The sequence below is a fragment of the Drosophila suzukii genome, chromosome X, assembly GCF_043229965.1.
Source record: "Drosophila suzukii chromosome X, CBGP_Dsuzu_IsoJpt1.0, whole genome shotgun sequence".
Classification (NCBI taxonomy): Eukaryota; Metazoa; Arthropoda; class Insecta; order Diptera; family Drosophilidae; genus Drosophila; species Drosophila suzukii.
The window spans coordinates 19,854,143-19,867,327 of NC_092084.1; the positions used below are offsets into that span (position 1 = coordinate 19,854,143).

The following is a 13,185-nucleotide window of genomic DNA, read 5'->3' on the forward strand; positions in this document are numbered from 1 at the left end:
GCCCATCCACGAGTACTCTTAACGATTTCAGTATCAAGCACTTTTACCCTTCGATTGCATCGATTGCCAAATGGATTGGAGTACAAGTAAACAAACCGGAAATCTCCATCTGGCAGCCGATCTTTATGGCCTTGTTGCTATTGGCCCCTGTTAAACGCTCAACTTTTGGATTGGGAATCATGAATAATAAAACGGTGAGTCGATTGCCAGACTTGTAAATCGCTGGCGATGATCGCTGCGAGCAATTTTGGCCCAGCCAAAGAAAGCCTCCAAACCTGCTGCATTACTTCTCTTTCTCCCCCAATGACTGGCCATCTCTTTCGGATGGGTATTCCCGTCCTTTTCTACGAAATCCCGAAAAGCTCTTGTGGTAACAAACGCTGAATGGAGCACGTAGCTCAATGACAAGACCCGAAGACAACCGAAGCCCCGAGAAATGGAAACGAAATCGAAAGTGCAGTCACGGTAAGACACTAAAAAAATATTTTGAAAAAAAAATTGTTTAAAAAAAATTGTTAAAAAAATTGTTTTACAAAAAGAAAATTATTCACATATTAACTGTTCTTACAATTAAATGATAATTATCCATTAAAAACAATTTTGAGTTGCTGAATTTAAATAAAAATAAAAAATTCCACCTTTCTGTAGGTTGGCACACCCCAAGACCCTTTGAACATCAAGCAACAATCAAACATCAAACATTTTGGGCACTAAAAAGATAAAAAGCTAAAGAAAACACCTTAGTCTTCTAATTATTTTAAGGTTTCCAGTTATAAATAGCAATTACTACGTATATATTTGAACAGTCTAAATTGTATTTAACTTGTTAACAATTTTCTTCCGGTGTAACAATCTTGTAAGCTAGGCTTACGGATATTTCTCCCTCTTTTTTCACTCTCTCTGCGGACTCGAAGCTCGGACTTTTGTTTGTGTTTCGATTTGGACTCTACGGACTTTGTTGTTATCATCGTTGGTGGTGCGAGTGAAAAGCTTTCGAAGGCCGTCCGAAAAGCTGCTTCTTCATCATCTTGGCCGTCTTCGTCCAATGTGGCCAAAAGCCAAGCCGAAAAGCGAATTGCTCATTGAACAAGACGAGCTCGTGGCGTGCGTTTCGCAGTGAGCGGCGAAATATATACTAATATATATGGTTAAGATATCGGGAGTGAAACGAAAACGCCGTTGACAATTATCACTTGAAGAAATTACAGTGCAATCAATCGTACTTTGTCCCTTATTTTTTTTTTTTTTGTTAATTTTTTGTTGCCTTTTCTGTTGCCGTTTCGAGATGAAAGACGGCAACAGCAGTCATGGTAATCGTGAGTGAGACAAAGGAAAGTGGCAGGCAGTCGCGTTCAGTTTGAAGCCGCCACACCGCAAGAAAAATAATAATTATAAAAAATAAATAATCCAAAACAACAACTGAATAACAACAGCTACTGGAACCAGAGCAGGGGCCACACAAATAACAACAAAAACCGGAGGCAAGTATAAATAAATATTTATCTTCGGGATTGTGCTTTAAAATGTATAATGCATCTCAAGTTTGTAATGCACATTGTCAAATTGTTTTGTATATGTAAAGATATTTTGTGATTTTTTTGCCAGAAGAGTTATAATAAATTTGGGCATATAACTATTATATTTGTTAATATAGAACATAGGATTTGTTTTCTGACTAGTTAATATATTTCAACAACCAACATAATGATATATTTGTATGGGAGTATCTTTACATTTATTAATATAGAACTTATAAATTATTTTTTGACTAGTTTATATATTTTAACACCCAACGAAATGATATATTTATATTGTAGTCTCTTTATATTTATTAATATAGAACATATAGCTTATTTTCTGACTATTTAATATATTTCAAAACTAAAAAAATGATATATGATGTGATATGAATGATATATTTATATTAGAGTTTGGTATACAGTTAAAGACTAAACATATATTTTGGCATTTATTTTACATACATCATACTTAATATGCGTAATAAATAACAGATCAACTTTTACAACCTGTAAAAATACTGCATAATAAACGCACAAATAACCATTAGCTCGTACATTAACACCTATTTGCATTCATACCACATAATATATCTACATTGTACATACTTGCGGTCATTTTCACTTTTATTTTATGTAACAACTTCAATTTCGAAGGGGGCGCAAAAATATATATTTAAAATATAAAGGAGGCGAAGTCGGTGGGCCAGATATTCTTATGTAAGCCTCCTCCTACCGGCCACGCCTTGCGGCCAAGTTTGTTTATTTGCCAGTGGTCTATTCACACTTTCTACCGCCGATTCGGTGGCATTACTCCACCGACCGATGCGGCGATCCACCGCATCCACCTCACACCTCTGTGCGAATTATTATCAATTTGTGAACGTCGGGGCCATAAAGAGGCAATCTTGGAACGCGTGTATCGCCACTGGCACTGCATATGCATACGAGGCGGGCAATTAAAAGCGCCAAGCAGGCCGGCAGAAAGCGCCTCCATAGAGCTATATAACCATATGGTTCGGATGGTCAAGTGGGAGAAAGAGCGAGCAAAATGGGGCAGTCGTAACGAACGTGGAATACCCTAGGGGGTATCATAAGGGGGTATCTCAAAGGGGGTATCATAAAGGTTGTATCAAAAGAATATACATTCTTGATCAGAAAAATGGTTTGTATTATTCTACGATATATCTAGTTAGCTTAGTACTCTCTAGGAGGTTGAAATTCTTAGCTATCCATTTTATAGGAATTTTTTAGTTTGTTCTTCCATTTTATTTTTAGTATAAGCACAGGCGTTTTTGGTTAGTCTGAAAAATATTTGAAGATTTTCAAAAATTAAGGCAATTCAGAAATGATCTATATATGTGTATTTCAAATGTATTGTATGTAATTAAACTTGAACTCAAACCTATTAGATAAATTGGAATAAAGGAATATATAAATCCAGAAATTTAAAGGCAATGTTAATCATGTTTTTCGAAGTTGAGATCAAGGAAATAATATATGATATTTTAAAAATCTAAGGTAACTTTGAAAAAAATAAAAAAAAATATTAAAGAAATTCTTCTAAGACAAAAACCAAGTTCAATTTATTGACATTTGTAAAATGAAAGATAATATACTTAGTTAACAAATGAGTCCCATTTTTTTAATACTAATTGAATACGCCTTTCATGGCCTAAAGCCCCCAATAAATCATAGATTTCAACTAGGTAAACGTAGTAATTATTTAATTTTTCATGTGTCACCCGGCAACTGCAACTGCAGCACACGTAGTACGGAAATGCGCCATGATTTGTCTATGGTTTTCAGCTTTTTTAGGTTTTCTGTTTGTGTTTTTGTTAGCCAAGTTAAGCTTCTTTAATGTGTCACGGTACCATGACTCAGCCGATTGTCGAGAAAGCGTTCAGCTGAAGTAAAGTAGCTGAAATTACTACCACTTTCGGACTGGGTTTATGTGCGATGCGACCCACAAAGGGCAGGGCAGTCAGAAAAAAAAACAAACGAGCCAACAGAAATCCGTGTAAATGTCATCAATTATGGGGCATAAAGTCTGGCCATAATTAAAAGCTGTCAAATCATAATTGGCAGGCAGTTGAGGCACAACAAGATATAAAAAACTGAGCCAGAAACTACGGCCAGTTGCTAACAATGTGTGAATTGCATAATGACGACCGAACCAACGAAATGAACGGATGAATCGACATCGGTGTGATGTAAAAATGCCCAAGAAAACCTGGCCCAGTATTGCGTCAAGCATAGAAAGAAAAAAGTATCTGGAGGGTTTTCCTTTGTCACTCCGCCCAAGGGCGTTGCATAAATTAGCGACCAGTGTTGCGTCTGCCTTTAACGGGGATTTGAGTGAATGAATTTCTCGCATTTCGAACTTAATTTCTGCAGCTGGCGCTGATGATGTTTGTTTTTTGAATTTTTTTATTTTCTATTTTTGTTAGTTAGTTACATGGCAGCCGTCGAGCCGTTCAAATCGCTGAAGCGAAATTGCCAGGCAAAAATAGTTATATACACATATATCTCAATTAAGTTAACAGCATTTTGCGCGGCTAAAAATAGGCAACTATTTTCGGTGCAGTCAGTTAATCGAGAGCAGTTCCAGTTACTTTTATTTTCCAGTGTTGTGACAGAGGTACCCCCAAAAAAATGTTTACAAAAAAAACAAGGAAGAACGCTATAGTCGAGTACCTCGACTATCAGATACCCGTTACTCAGCTAAATGGAGATATGCAAGCAGCAAAGCGAGATTAAAATGCGCCACCTACCGGCGGTATACAGATTTAAGCGTTATGGGCGTTAGAGTGGGCGTGGCAAATTTTTTGGATCAATCGATAGATATTGACGAGACCAATACATTTCAGTTAAAATTTTTTATCTAGCATGAAAATTGTGGGCGTCACAGGTTTTTGCGGTTTGTGGGCGTTAAAGTGGGCGTGGCAAACTTTTTTTTGAGTCAATCGATAGGTAATGACGAGACGAATACATTTCAGTTAAAATTTTTTATCTAGCATGAAAATTGTGGGCGTCACAGGTTTTTGCGGTTTGTGGGCGTTAAAGTGGGCGTGGCAAACTTTTTTTTGAGTCAATCGATAGGTAATGACGAGACGAATACATTTCAGTTAAAATTTTTTATCTAGCATAAAAATTGTGGGCGTCACAGGTTTTCGCGGTTTGTGGGCGTTAAAGTGGGCGTGGCAAACTTTTTTTTAGGTCAATCGATAGGTATTGATGAGAACATTACATTTCAGTTAAAATTTTTATTCTAGCATCAAAACTGTAGGAGCCACAGTTTTGGGCGGTTTGTGGGCGTTAGAGTGGGCGTGGCACTCTACTGAAACAAACTTGCGCTGCGCAGGAATCTCAGGAATCTGCGTGCCTAATCCCAGTATTGTAACTCTCATAGTTTCCGAGATCTCAGCGTTCATACGGACAGACGGACAGACGGACAGACGGACAGACGGACAGACGGACAGACGGACAGACGGACAGACGGACAGACGGACAGACGGACATGGCTAGATCGACTCGGCTAGTGATCCTGATCAAGAATATATATACTTTATGGGGTCGGAAACGCTTCCTTCTGCTTGTTACATACTTTCCGACGAATCTAGTATACCCTTTTACTCTACGAGTAACGGGTATAAATATAAAACCACTAAAAAAGGGAAAAATAAAATAAATATTACATACAAAGTGATTACATGAAATACGAGTAGCGTATGTAGGAAGCCCGATGTCGCTTGGCTTTCACTGCGATCGCTTTAAATCGAGAGCGCGGGGGAAAAACTGGAAAAACCACAGAAAATAAAACAACAACAGGAGCTGGACGGCAATTAAACCCCAATGCCGCCAATGGACAAACAAAATAACGAAATTGCATTTTACAAGCCAAGACATTGAGACATTCGAGACTCTCGAGAGACGATGGTCGAGGATTTTTTTCCGCCTGCCAAACGGCATTGAACTTGAAAAACTAGCCAGCGATGGAAAGAAAAAATATAAAGAAATATACACAGCCGTGAAGAGACAAACTAATATATACCTAGGTATATAAATAAGAAAAGGAAAGAAATGGCTGGCTAATGTTATGCAGCTGACATCATTTGAATATTTACACTCTTTTAATTCAATTTCTTAGCGATTTGATAACATTTCACATTCGTAGTTTTTCGTTGCTTGCGAAAAGTGTAAACAAGTTCGTTGCCTAAGTCTTTTGTTTGGCTGCGCGTGTGACAGCGCCATCTGTTGGCCAACGATTGCCAAACTGAAGTCGTTTGGATATCTGTATATATATATCGCACATATATAGCGGCTTCCGCCAGACAATAATGCTTGCATGTTGCTGATTTTCGAGCCAGTTTTTTGTTTGCCAAGTCATGCAACAATGGCAAACATGTTAACAAGAAACCAAAAAAAGCCACTACAGTGCTCATCAGTTACCCATCATCCATAAATGGATGAAATGATAGCGCCGCTCCCACGCTTCGATTGTCGTTATCTGGAAATAATGGAGAGCTGGTTGCCCCATCAATGGATTTAGATGGGAAATACTGGGATGTTGCGAACTAAACCGAAATAATTATCTATGAGTCGTAAATGCGGTCGTTCGAATTAATGCGGTCTCAAATTTCATTTGACAATCAATCAACTTTGGTCGATTTGAGTATGGAACTCGGATGGCAGCCTAATGAATATTTGAGTTTCTATTTTTTATGGAGTACATGTTTCATAATACCCTATGTAGTAGAAAAGTATAACTATAAAAGTGTAAAAGAGTATAAATTACAAAAAATTATTAAATTTAAAATATATATATAATCAAAAGGGAATAGCTAAAATATTTATCTACATATTGCATTCAAAATTTCGTACTTAATTTTTAAATTGATAAATCTAATGATTAGGTTTAACAATATTTAAGTCAAGGTAGAAAATATTAGGAATAATGTTAGTCAAATTTACTTTAATTATTTTACGCCCTTCAAAAAATTATTTTAAATTAAAATCCAAGCTTAAAATCTTGTAAATAATATAGGTAATTACAAGATTTTAAGCTTGGATTTATTTGATTGATTTAGTTAGCTTAAAAGGTCTCATTCTCTTCAATATTATATTTTCATGTTTAAAGTAAATAGAAACCGCAATAGATACATAAAAATAGCGAATACATTTTAAATTGAATATGAAACCCTTGGACTTATTACGTTTTTTTATCAGCGTATCCAAGCAAAATACAGACATATGGCCCATTTAAGCCCTTAATCCAGGGATATCTAAGCTTAATATTTCTGTTAATATTTCCTTAAATATATTTAACAATTTGTTTTGTTTTTCTCATTTCAGTTCTGTTCATATTTCTGTCAAAATATGGGCCAAGAGATATCGCAACAGCAAACTCAGCAGCACCAACAACAAACACCCCACCACAAGCGACAACCGCAGCGCAAAAGCTTCAGCGGCATTAGCACCACCAACCAGCCAATTTACACGCCCACCAGTCACCTGTCCACCAGTTCCTCCACCACCAACGACTACAGCACCACCAATAACACGAATAACAATATCAACCAGAACTACCGATTGCGTCACAAGTACAATTTCAGTAAGCAGACCTACGAGAGGAGTAAAATTCCGGGCAGTGTAGCGGGAACAAGTCAATCGGACACGGATTCGCACTACGCCAAGCTAAATCTCCAGAGGAGCAGTTCCCAGAGTTCCGACAGTGGAATCTACAACTCATCGTGCCACTGCAGTTCCATATCCTCCATATCGGCAGTCAGCAGCAGTGCCAGCAGCAGTCGCAGCAGCAGCAGCTCCAGTCGAGGTTGTCCCAGTTCCCTGGTGTCCAGCAAATCCAATCGATCGCTCGACAAGCAAAAGCACTACCTGAGCCACCATCTGTATATCAAGTCCTATCTGGACATCTTGGAGGAGGACGAGCGGGCACGAGCGCACTTCAAATCCGCTCGTCCAGGTGGCATTCGCAACTATACACCCAAGATCTTGGCCAGCGGAGAGTCGAGTATTACGGGGAACACCGGATCCAGCACCAACACCACTGCATCCTCAGCCGGCCTTTCATCCAGTGCTCCGGCCCATTGTTACGGACCGGGAAAGAGGTCATCGACGTCCGGAGCAGGAGTGGGAGGACCAGGAGCAGGAGCAACCGGAGCAGGAAAACACTGCCAGGAGGATCCGTGGATTTGACAATTACTGAAACATGGCGTTTGGCACAATGACGTCTTTGCTTGGCATGATCCCGCTGCTGGCGATCGGCATGAATTTCTATCGCTATCAAAGCGTCGATCCCGAGAACAAGGTCCAGGAGCCAACCGTTGTAAGTTGTAACCATCCTATGCGGATAAAATCTCATCCATCAAATATTAACTAATGTGAAAATGTGATCATAATATCAAATGACACTAATATGCACTTTCCTATCTTGACGATCACAATCATTACCCTGACGACATGTTACCTCAACCTGACTTTCATATTAATATGATATTATCATAATTATTCATTTACATTTCAGTAGCACTAATGCCCCGTTAATCACCCAAAACACATCGTATTTGGTTTAATTATCATTATCATTTGGTTAAACATCCATTCCCATTACATTTATATTTATGGTATTTTAAATATAACCCTAATTAGATAACCTTTGTAGGGTTCGTAAACAAACTATTAATACGTTATTAATGGACATTTTATTATATGCAAAAACGAGTGGTAAACATTGGATTTTAAACAAATGTTTGAAAGTTAGGCATACTATTATAAATATAATCGGATGTCTAATCATTGTCAGGGACGTCTAACATATTTTGTACACAGAGAGAATTCTGACGTTCTTATCTGAGTTAAAAATCTTCTTAAAAATAGAACATTTTTCAAGCTATTGCAACTATTAGTCCATTTTGTAGTGAATATTTATTAAAAAGTTTTTGAATAAACTCAATATAACTTTTCTTTTTCCACCATTTAGTTTTAATATTAAGAACATTGACACCAAAATGTGCTTACACGGTTTTTAAGAACGAATGTTTTTATTTCAAGAATAGTGTACCTGAATATTTCTTTATGTGCAGTTTTTTAAGTTATCTGAACTATACCCACAACTGCTAACTATTTCTCAATCCCTGTTTTTCAGATACGTCGTCAGTATGATTTCGTGGTGATTGGCGGCGGATCCGCTGGAGCTGTGGTGGCCAATCGCCTGAGTGAGGTGCGCAACTGGACGGTACTCCTCCTGGAAGCCGGCGGCGATGAGACGGAGATCTCGGATGTGCCAGCCTTGGCGGGCTATCTGCAGCTAACGGAGTTGGATTGGAAGTACCAGACAACGCCCTCGTCTACCCGCCAATATTGTCAGGCAATGAAGGGCGATCGTTGCTTCTGGCCGAGGGGAAAAGTCCTTGGCGGCAGTTCTGTTCTGAACGCAATGGTCTATGTGCGTGGTTCTAAGAACGACTACAACCACTGGGCTTCGTTAGGTAATCCAGGCTGGGATTACGATAACATGCTCAAGTACTTCCTGAAATCCGAGGACGTTCGCAACCCTTACTTGGCCAAAACGCCGTACCATGAGACGGGCGGCTATCTGACGGTCCAGGAGGCTCCCTGGCGAACCCCTCTCTCGATAGCCTTCCTCCAGGCGGGCATGGAGATGGGCTATGAAAATCGCGACATAAATGGCGCCCAACAGACAGGATTTATGCTGACGCAAAGCACCATTAGACGTGGTGCCAGATGCTCCACGGGCAAGGCCTTCATCCGCCCAGTGCGCCAGCGCCAGAACTTCGATGTCCTGCTCCATGCGGAGGCCACTAGGATCCTGTTCGATAAGGACAAGCGGGCCATTGGTGTGGAGTACATGAGGGGTGGTCGCAAGAACATAGTTTTTGTGCGGCGGGAGGTGATAGCTAGTGCCGGAGCCCTAAATACCCCCAAGCTACTTATGCTTTCGGGCATTGGACCAGCTGAGCATCTGCAGGAACACAATATTCCCGTAATATCCGATCTTCCCGTGGGCAACAACATGCAGGATCACGTGGGTCTGGGTGGCCTCACCTTTGTGGTGGATGCCCCGCTGACCGTCACCCGCAGTAGGTTCCAAACCATCCCTGTTTCCATGGAATACATTCTACGGGAACGTGGTCCCATGACATTTTCGGGTGTGGAGGGTGTGGCCTTCCTGAACACCAAGTACCAAGATCCCTCGGTCGACTGGCCAGATGTGCAGTTCCATTTTTGCCCTAGCTCGATTAACTCCGATGGCGGCGAGCAAATTCGCAAAATACTGAATCTGCGAGATGGTTTCTACAATACGGTGTACAAGCCACTGCAGCACAGTGAAACCTGGTCGATATTGCCACTGCTGCTGAGACCCAAGAGCACCGGTTGGGTGCGTCTGAACTCGAGGAATCCGCAGCAGCAGCCCAAGATCATACCCAACTACTTTGCCCACCAGGAGGACATCGATGTGCTGGTCGAGGGCATTAAGTTGGCTATAAATGTCTCAAATACCCAGGCATTCCAGAGATTTGGCTCCCGGTTGCACAACATACCGCTGCCGGGCTGCAGGCATCTGCCATTCCAGTCGAATGAGTACTGGGCCTGCTGCATCAAGGAGTTCACCTTCACCATCTATCATCCCGCCGGCACCTGCCGCATGGGTCCCAGCTGGGATGTTACGGCCGTCGTTGATCCCCGTCTCCGGGTCTACGGAGTATCCGGAGTTCGGGTGGTCGATGCCAGCATTATGCCAACGATCGTCAACGGGAATCCCAATGCCCCGGTCATCGCCATTGGCGAAAAGGCCTCCGATTTGATCAAGGAGGATTGGGGCGCCAGGCGGGCGAGCCCTTCTGCTTAGTCTAGAATTTCTATCGCTAATTTATGTTTCAACTAGTCAAATGTGGATTAACTGATGTAATAGTATCGCTATGTGTTTTTGTTTTACCGATTTCCTCGTTTCGTTTGCCGCTAAATTTATCATTAGGTATTATATTAAGATAGGTGTACGAACTCCCACAGTTTTTTTTTGTTATCTTATCAAGCATTTTATTAAATATTTATGTATTTATGAAACTATTTTAGAGGTGTTTTATTTCGTTTATCCAGTTATAATTGATTTGATGTAACTGCAACACAATGGATCTTAAACAAAAGGAAAAAGAATAAATTTAGGGTGTTCCTTTGTTTTTAATACCCTTTTAAGACCCATTTAAAATATTTTTATTCGGTTATACATGTCGGCTACTTGATTTCATGTCAAATACAAGTTTTCTACATGGTAAGCCAATTTTACACAAAGGATTCTCAAATTTACATGTAATATTACATGATAATTGGGCTTTATTTCACTCTTTTGGGTATGCAATAATTTTGTATCATCAAATAAGCTTGTGTTCAAGCCAAAGAGCAGGATAAAAAATGTTAAATAGAAAATTATGTGCAATTAACTATATTTTATAGCCGTACAAAAACTTGTTGGTTTATAAAAAACAACAAAATATTTTTATTTAAATGAAATAGAGCATTAGCATGTACACACACCCTTGGTAAGAGTTAGCCATGACGGGAACCACAGAGAAAGTGAAGTCACGAAATGCATAATTTCAATTTAATTTTTCGATTTGCCTTAAGTGCTGGGCGTTATTTTGAATCCGCCCCTTTTGGCCAACTTTCTGGGCTGCCCACGCTTCCGCTTTCCCAAAGCCAAATGTCAAAAATTGCCAGTATAATCAAAAAATTCCCCCGCGAAAGCCCCTTGAAGAGTATAAACTCTGCATTTATGATATGCTGATGGTTTCCGTGTTCCCCCGCCCTCCTATTTCTCGATTTTATTTTGGCCCGTGGGCGTGGCTTGATATTCAGGCTTCCGTGTTGCGATCCACAAAAAACAGTTTCGCTTTCCAGCGTTCAAGTGTGCCAAGGTTATCCAAATTTGTGTTGACCACACAGCAGCATTCGGCACGTTTTATTTCGTAGGTGTCAGTTGAAAGTTTGGGCAATGGCCTGTCGACAATTATCGGCTGCCAGCGAAAAGCCGGACAATTGCGAATTTCGCATGCTACTTCCAGAGAAGCCCCCCACCCTCTGCGATAATATTGCAAAAATAATAATACTAACAAAGACCAGCAAAGAGCAAAGAAATCGAGTCTATAAACCACCCAAGGCGATCCCCAGACTTCTTATATAAGGCCCTTTTGGGGGTCTGCTAAACCGTATACAGTGGGAAATAACTAATAAATAAATGCAAACAAAGCTCGGGCAAATATTTGATTTGATTTTAACGAAACGACAAGTCATAGCGACCGCATACGAATGGAAAGTGTTATGCCAAAGTTGTGGCGAAGAAGAGCGGACAGGGGAACCTGGGATGATGACACACTATATATTATACCGGGGGCAGCAAAGATCGGGGGACGTGAGGTGAATATCTGTGTCTGTGGTCAGTGAAACGGTGCGTCGGTCACACAGAAATTGGGTCATTAAACCGCCGAGAGTTCGATCGATGAGGCCCCTTGAAAATGAGCCGGTAGATGAGGTAAGATAGGAAATGCACATAATGTGTGGGCGGGGATTAGAGATGGATGGGCGTGGGATTTGAGTAGGAGATTAAATTAAAAATAAATTGTATTATTGTCTGTAGATGTGTATTATTCATTTTAATACACTTTAAACAAAAAAATAGTATTTATAAATAGATTTTTAGAATTATCGATAAATATCGAGATTATCGATAAAGAATTCAAAATAATCGATAAGTGAAAGAGTAAGTAATTCAATTGAATCAATTGCAAGATTTGATTAAGTATGATTGACCTACCTAGAATTTAACCAAGTAATATTTACTGCTCATAAAGCTAATAAAATGTATGACCAAACCTAACCCCAACTAACCTAACCTCAATTAACCTACAAAAAATCAAATAAAGTGAATCATTTGCGGAACTCATTGGTAACCATGCAGTGTATCTCATCAGTGCGTGTATGCATTGAATCGAAATTAATCATAATACATGTCAAGAGGAATTTGCATTCGGTTGAATACCTTTTTCACCTCTTTTTCCCCAACATCTCTGTTTATATGGTCTACTCTCCCACAACGTAATCGTCATCCTCTTTAGCCCCACAGTGCAAACAGAGATACGTGATGTCGAACACACGCGACAAATCGCACAAGAAAACGAAAGAAGAAAACAGATCCAAGACTGGTTGGGATTTTTTTCCGATTTTTGGTTATTTCTTTTCTTTTTTGGGGGCGAGAAGAGGGGCTTGGGGAGTTACAGGAGGGATTGAATAATCTCTGTTTAATTTCGGTCAATTATGCCGTGCCTCAGTCGCCCGTCCAAGTTGCAATTGCAACGAAGCCAACCCAAAACCAAAAGCAAAAACCAAACCAAACCGAAAAAAATATCCGTACCGATCCCCGAACCCGAAATCGTTCAAGGCATATAATTTCAATTGCAAACTGGAAAGAGGAGCGAAAAAGGGAGGGCGTGCAGGGGGGGAGTGTGGAGGAGCATTGTCAAAAAAATATCAGACCCGCCGCTTATGTCATAGATGGGGCAAGGTGTTAGGTGCCGCGCCTCACGTAGGCAATCAAAATCCAAATCAAAGCCAAAATATCCAAGCAACTAAC

The 13,185-nt window shown here is 40.1% G+C and overlaps 2 protein-coding genes across 8 annotated transcripts in view; one reads left to right on the forward strand and one right to left on the reverse strand.

The window, feature by feature from the left end:
- The window catches only part of Flo2 (flotillin-2), a 108,000-nt gene that overhangs the window by 57,037 nt on the left and 37,778 nt on the right, over positions 1-13,185 (reverse strand). The gene's annotated exons all lie outside the window — the stretch shown is intronic.
- LOC108005103 (glucose dehydrogenase [FAD, quinone]) lies at positions 978-10,593 on the forward strand. Its single transcript, XM_017068278.4, has 4 exons — positions 978-1,481; positions 6,873-7,726; positions 7,830-7,866; positions 8,686-10,593. The coding sequence occupies exons 2-4, from the start codon at positions 6,897-6,899 to the stop codon at positions 10,408-10,410; spliced, it is 2,592 nt and encodes an 863-aa protein (XP_016923767.3). The 5' UTR covers positions 978-1,481; positions 6,873-6,896; the 3' UTR covers positions 10,411-10,593.

Coding starts and splice junctions, on each gene's coding strand:
- LOC108005103 (XM_017068278.4), top strand. CDS start 6,897: ATGGGCCAAGAGATATCGCAACAGCAAACTCAGCAGCACCAACAACAA. Junction 7,727..7,829: donor AAACACTGCCAGGAGGATCC/GTGGATTTGACA, acceptor TCGCTATCAAAG/CGTCGATCCCGAGAACAAGG. Junction 7,867..8,685: donor AGGTCCAGGAGCCAACCGTT/GTAAGTTGTAAC, acceptor CCTGTTTTTCAG/ATACGTCGTCAGTATGATTT.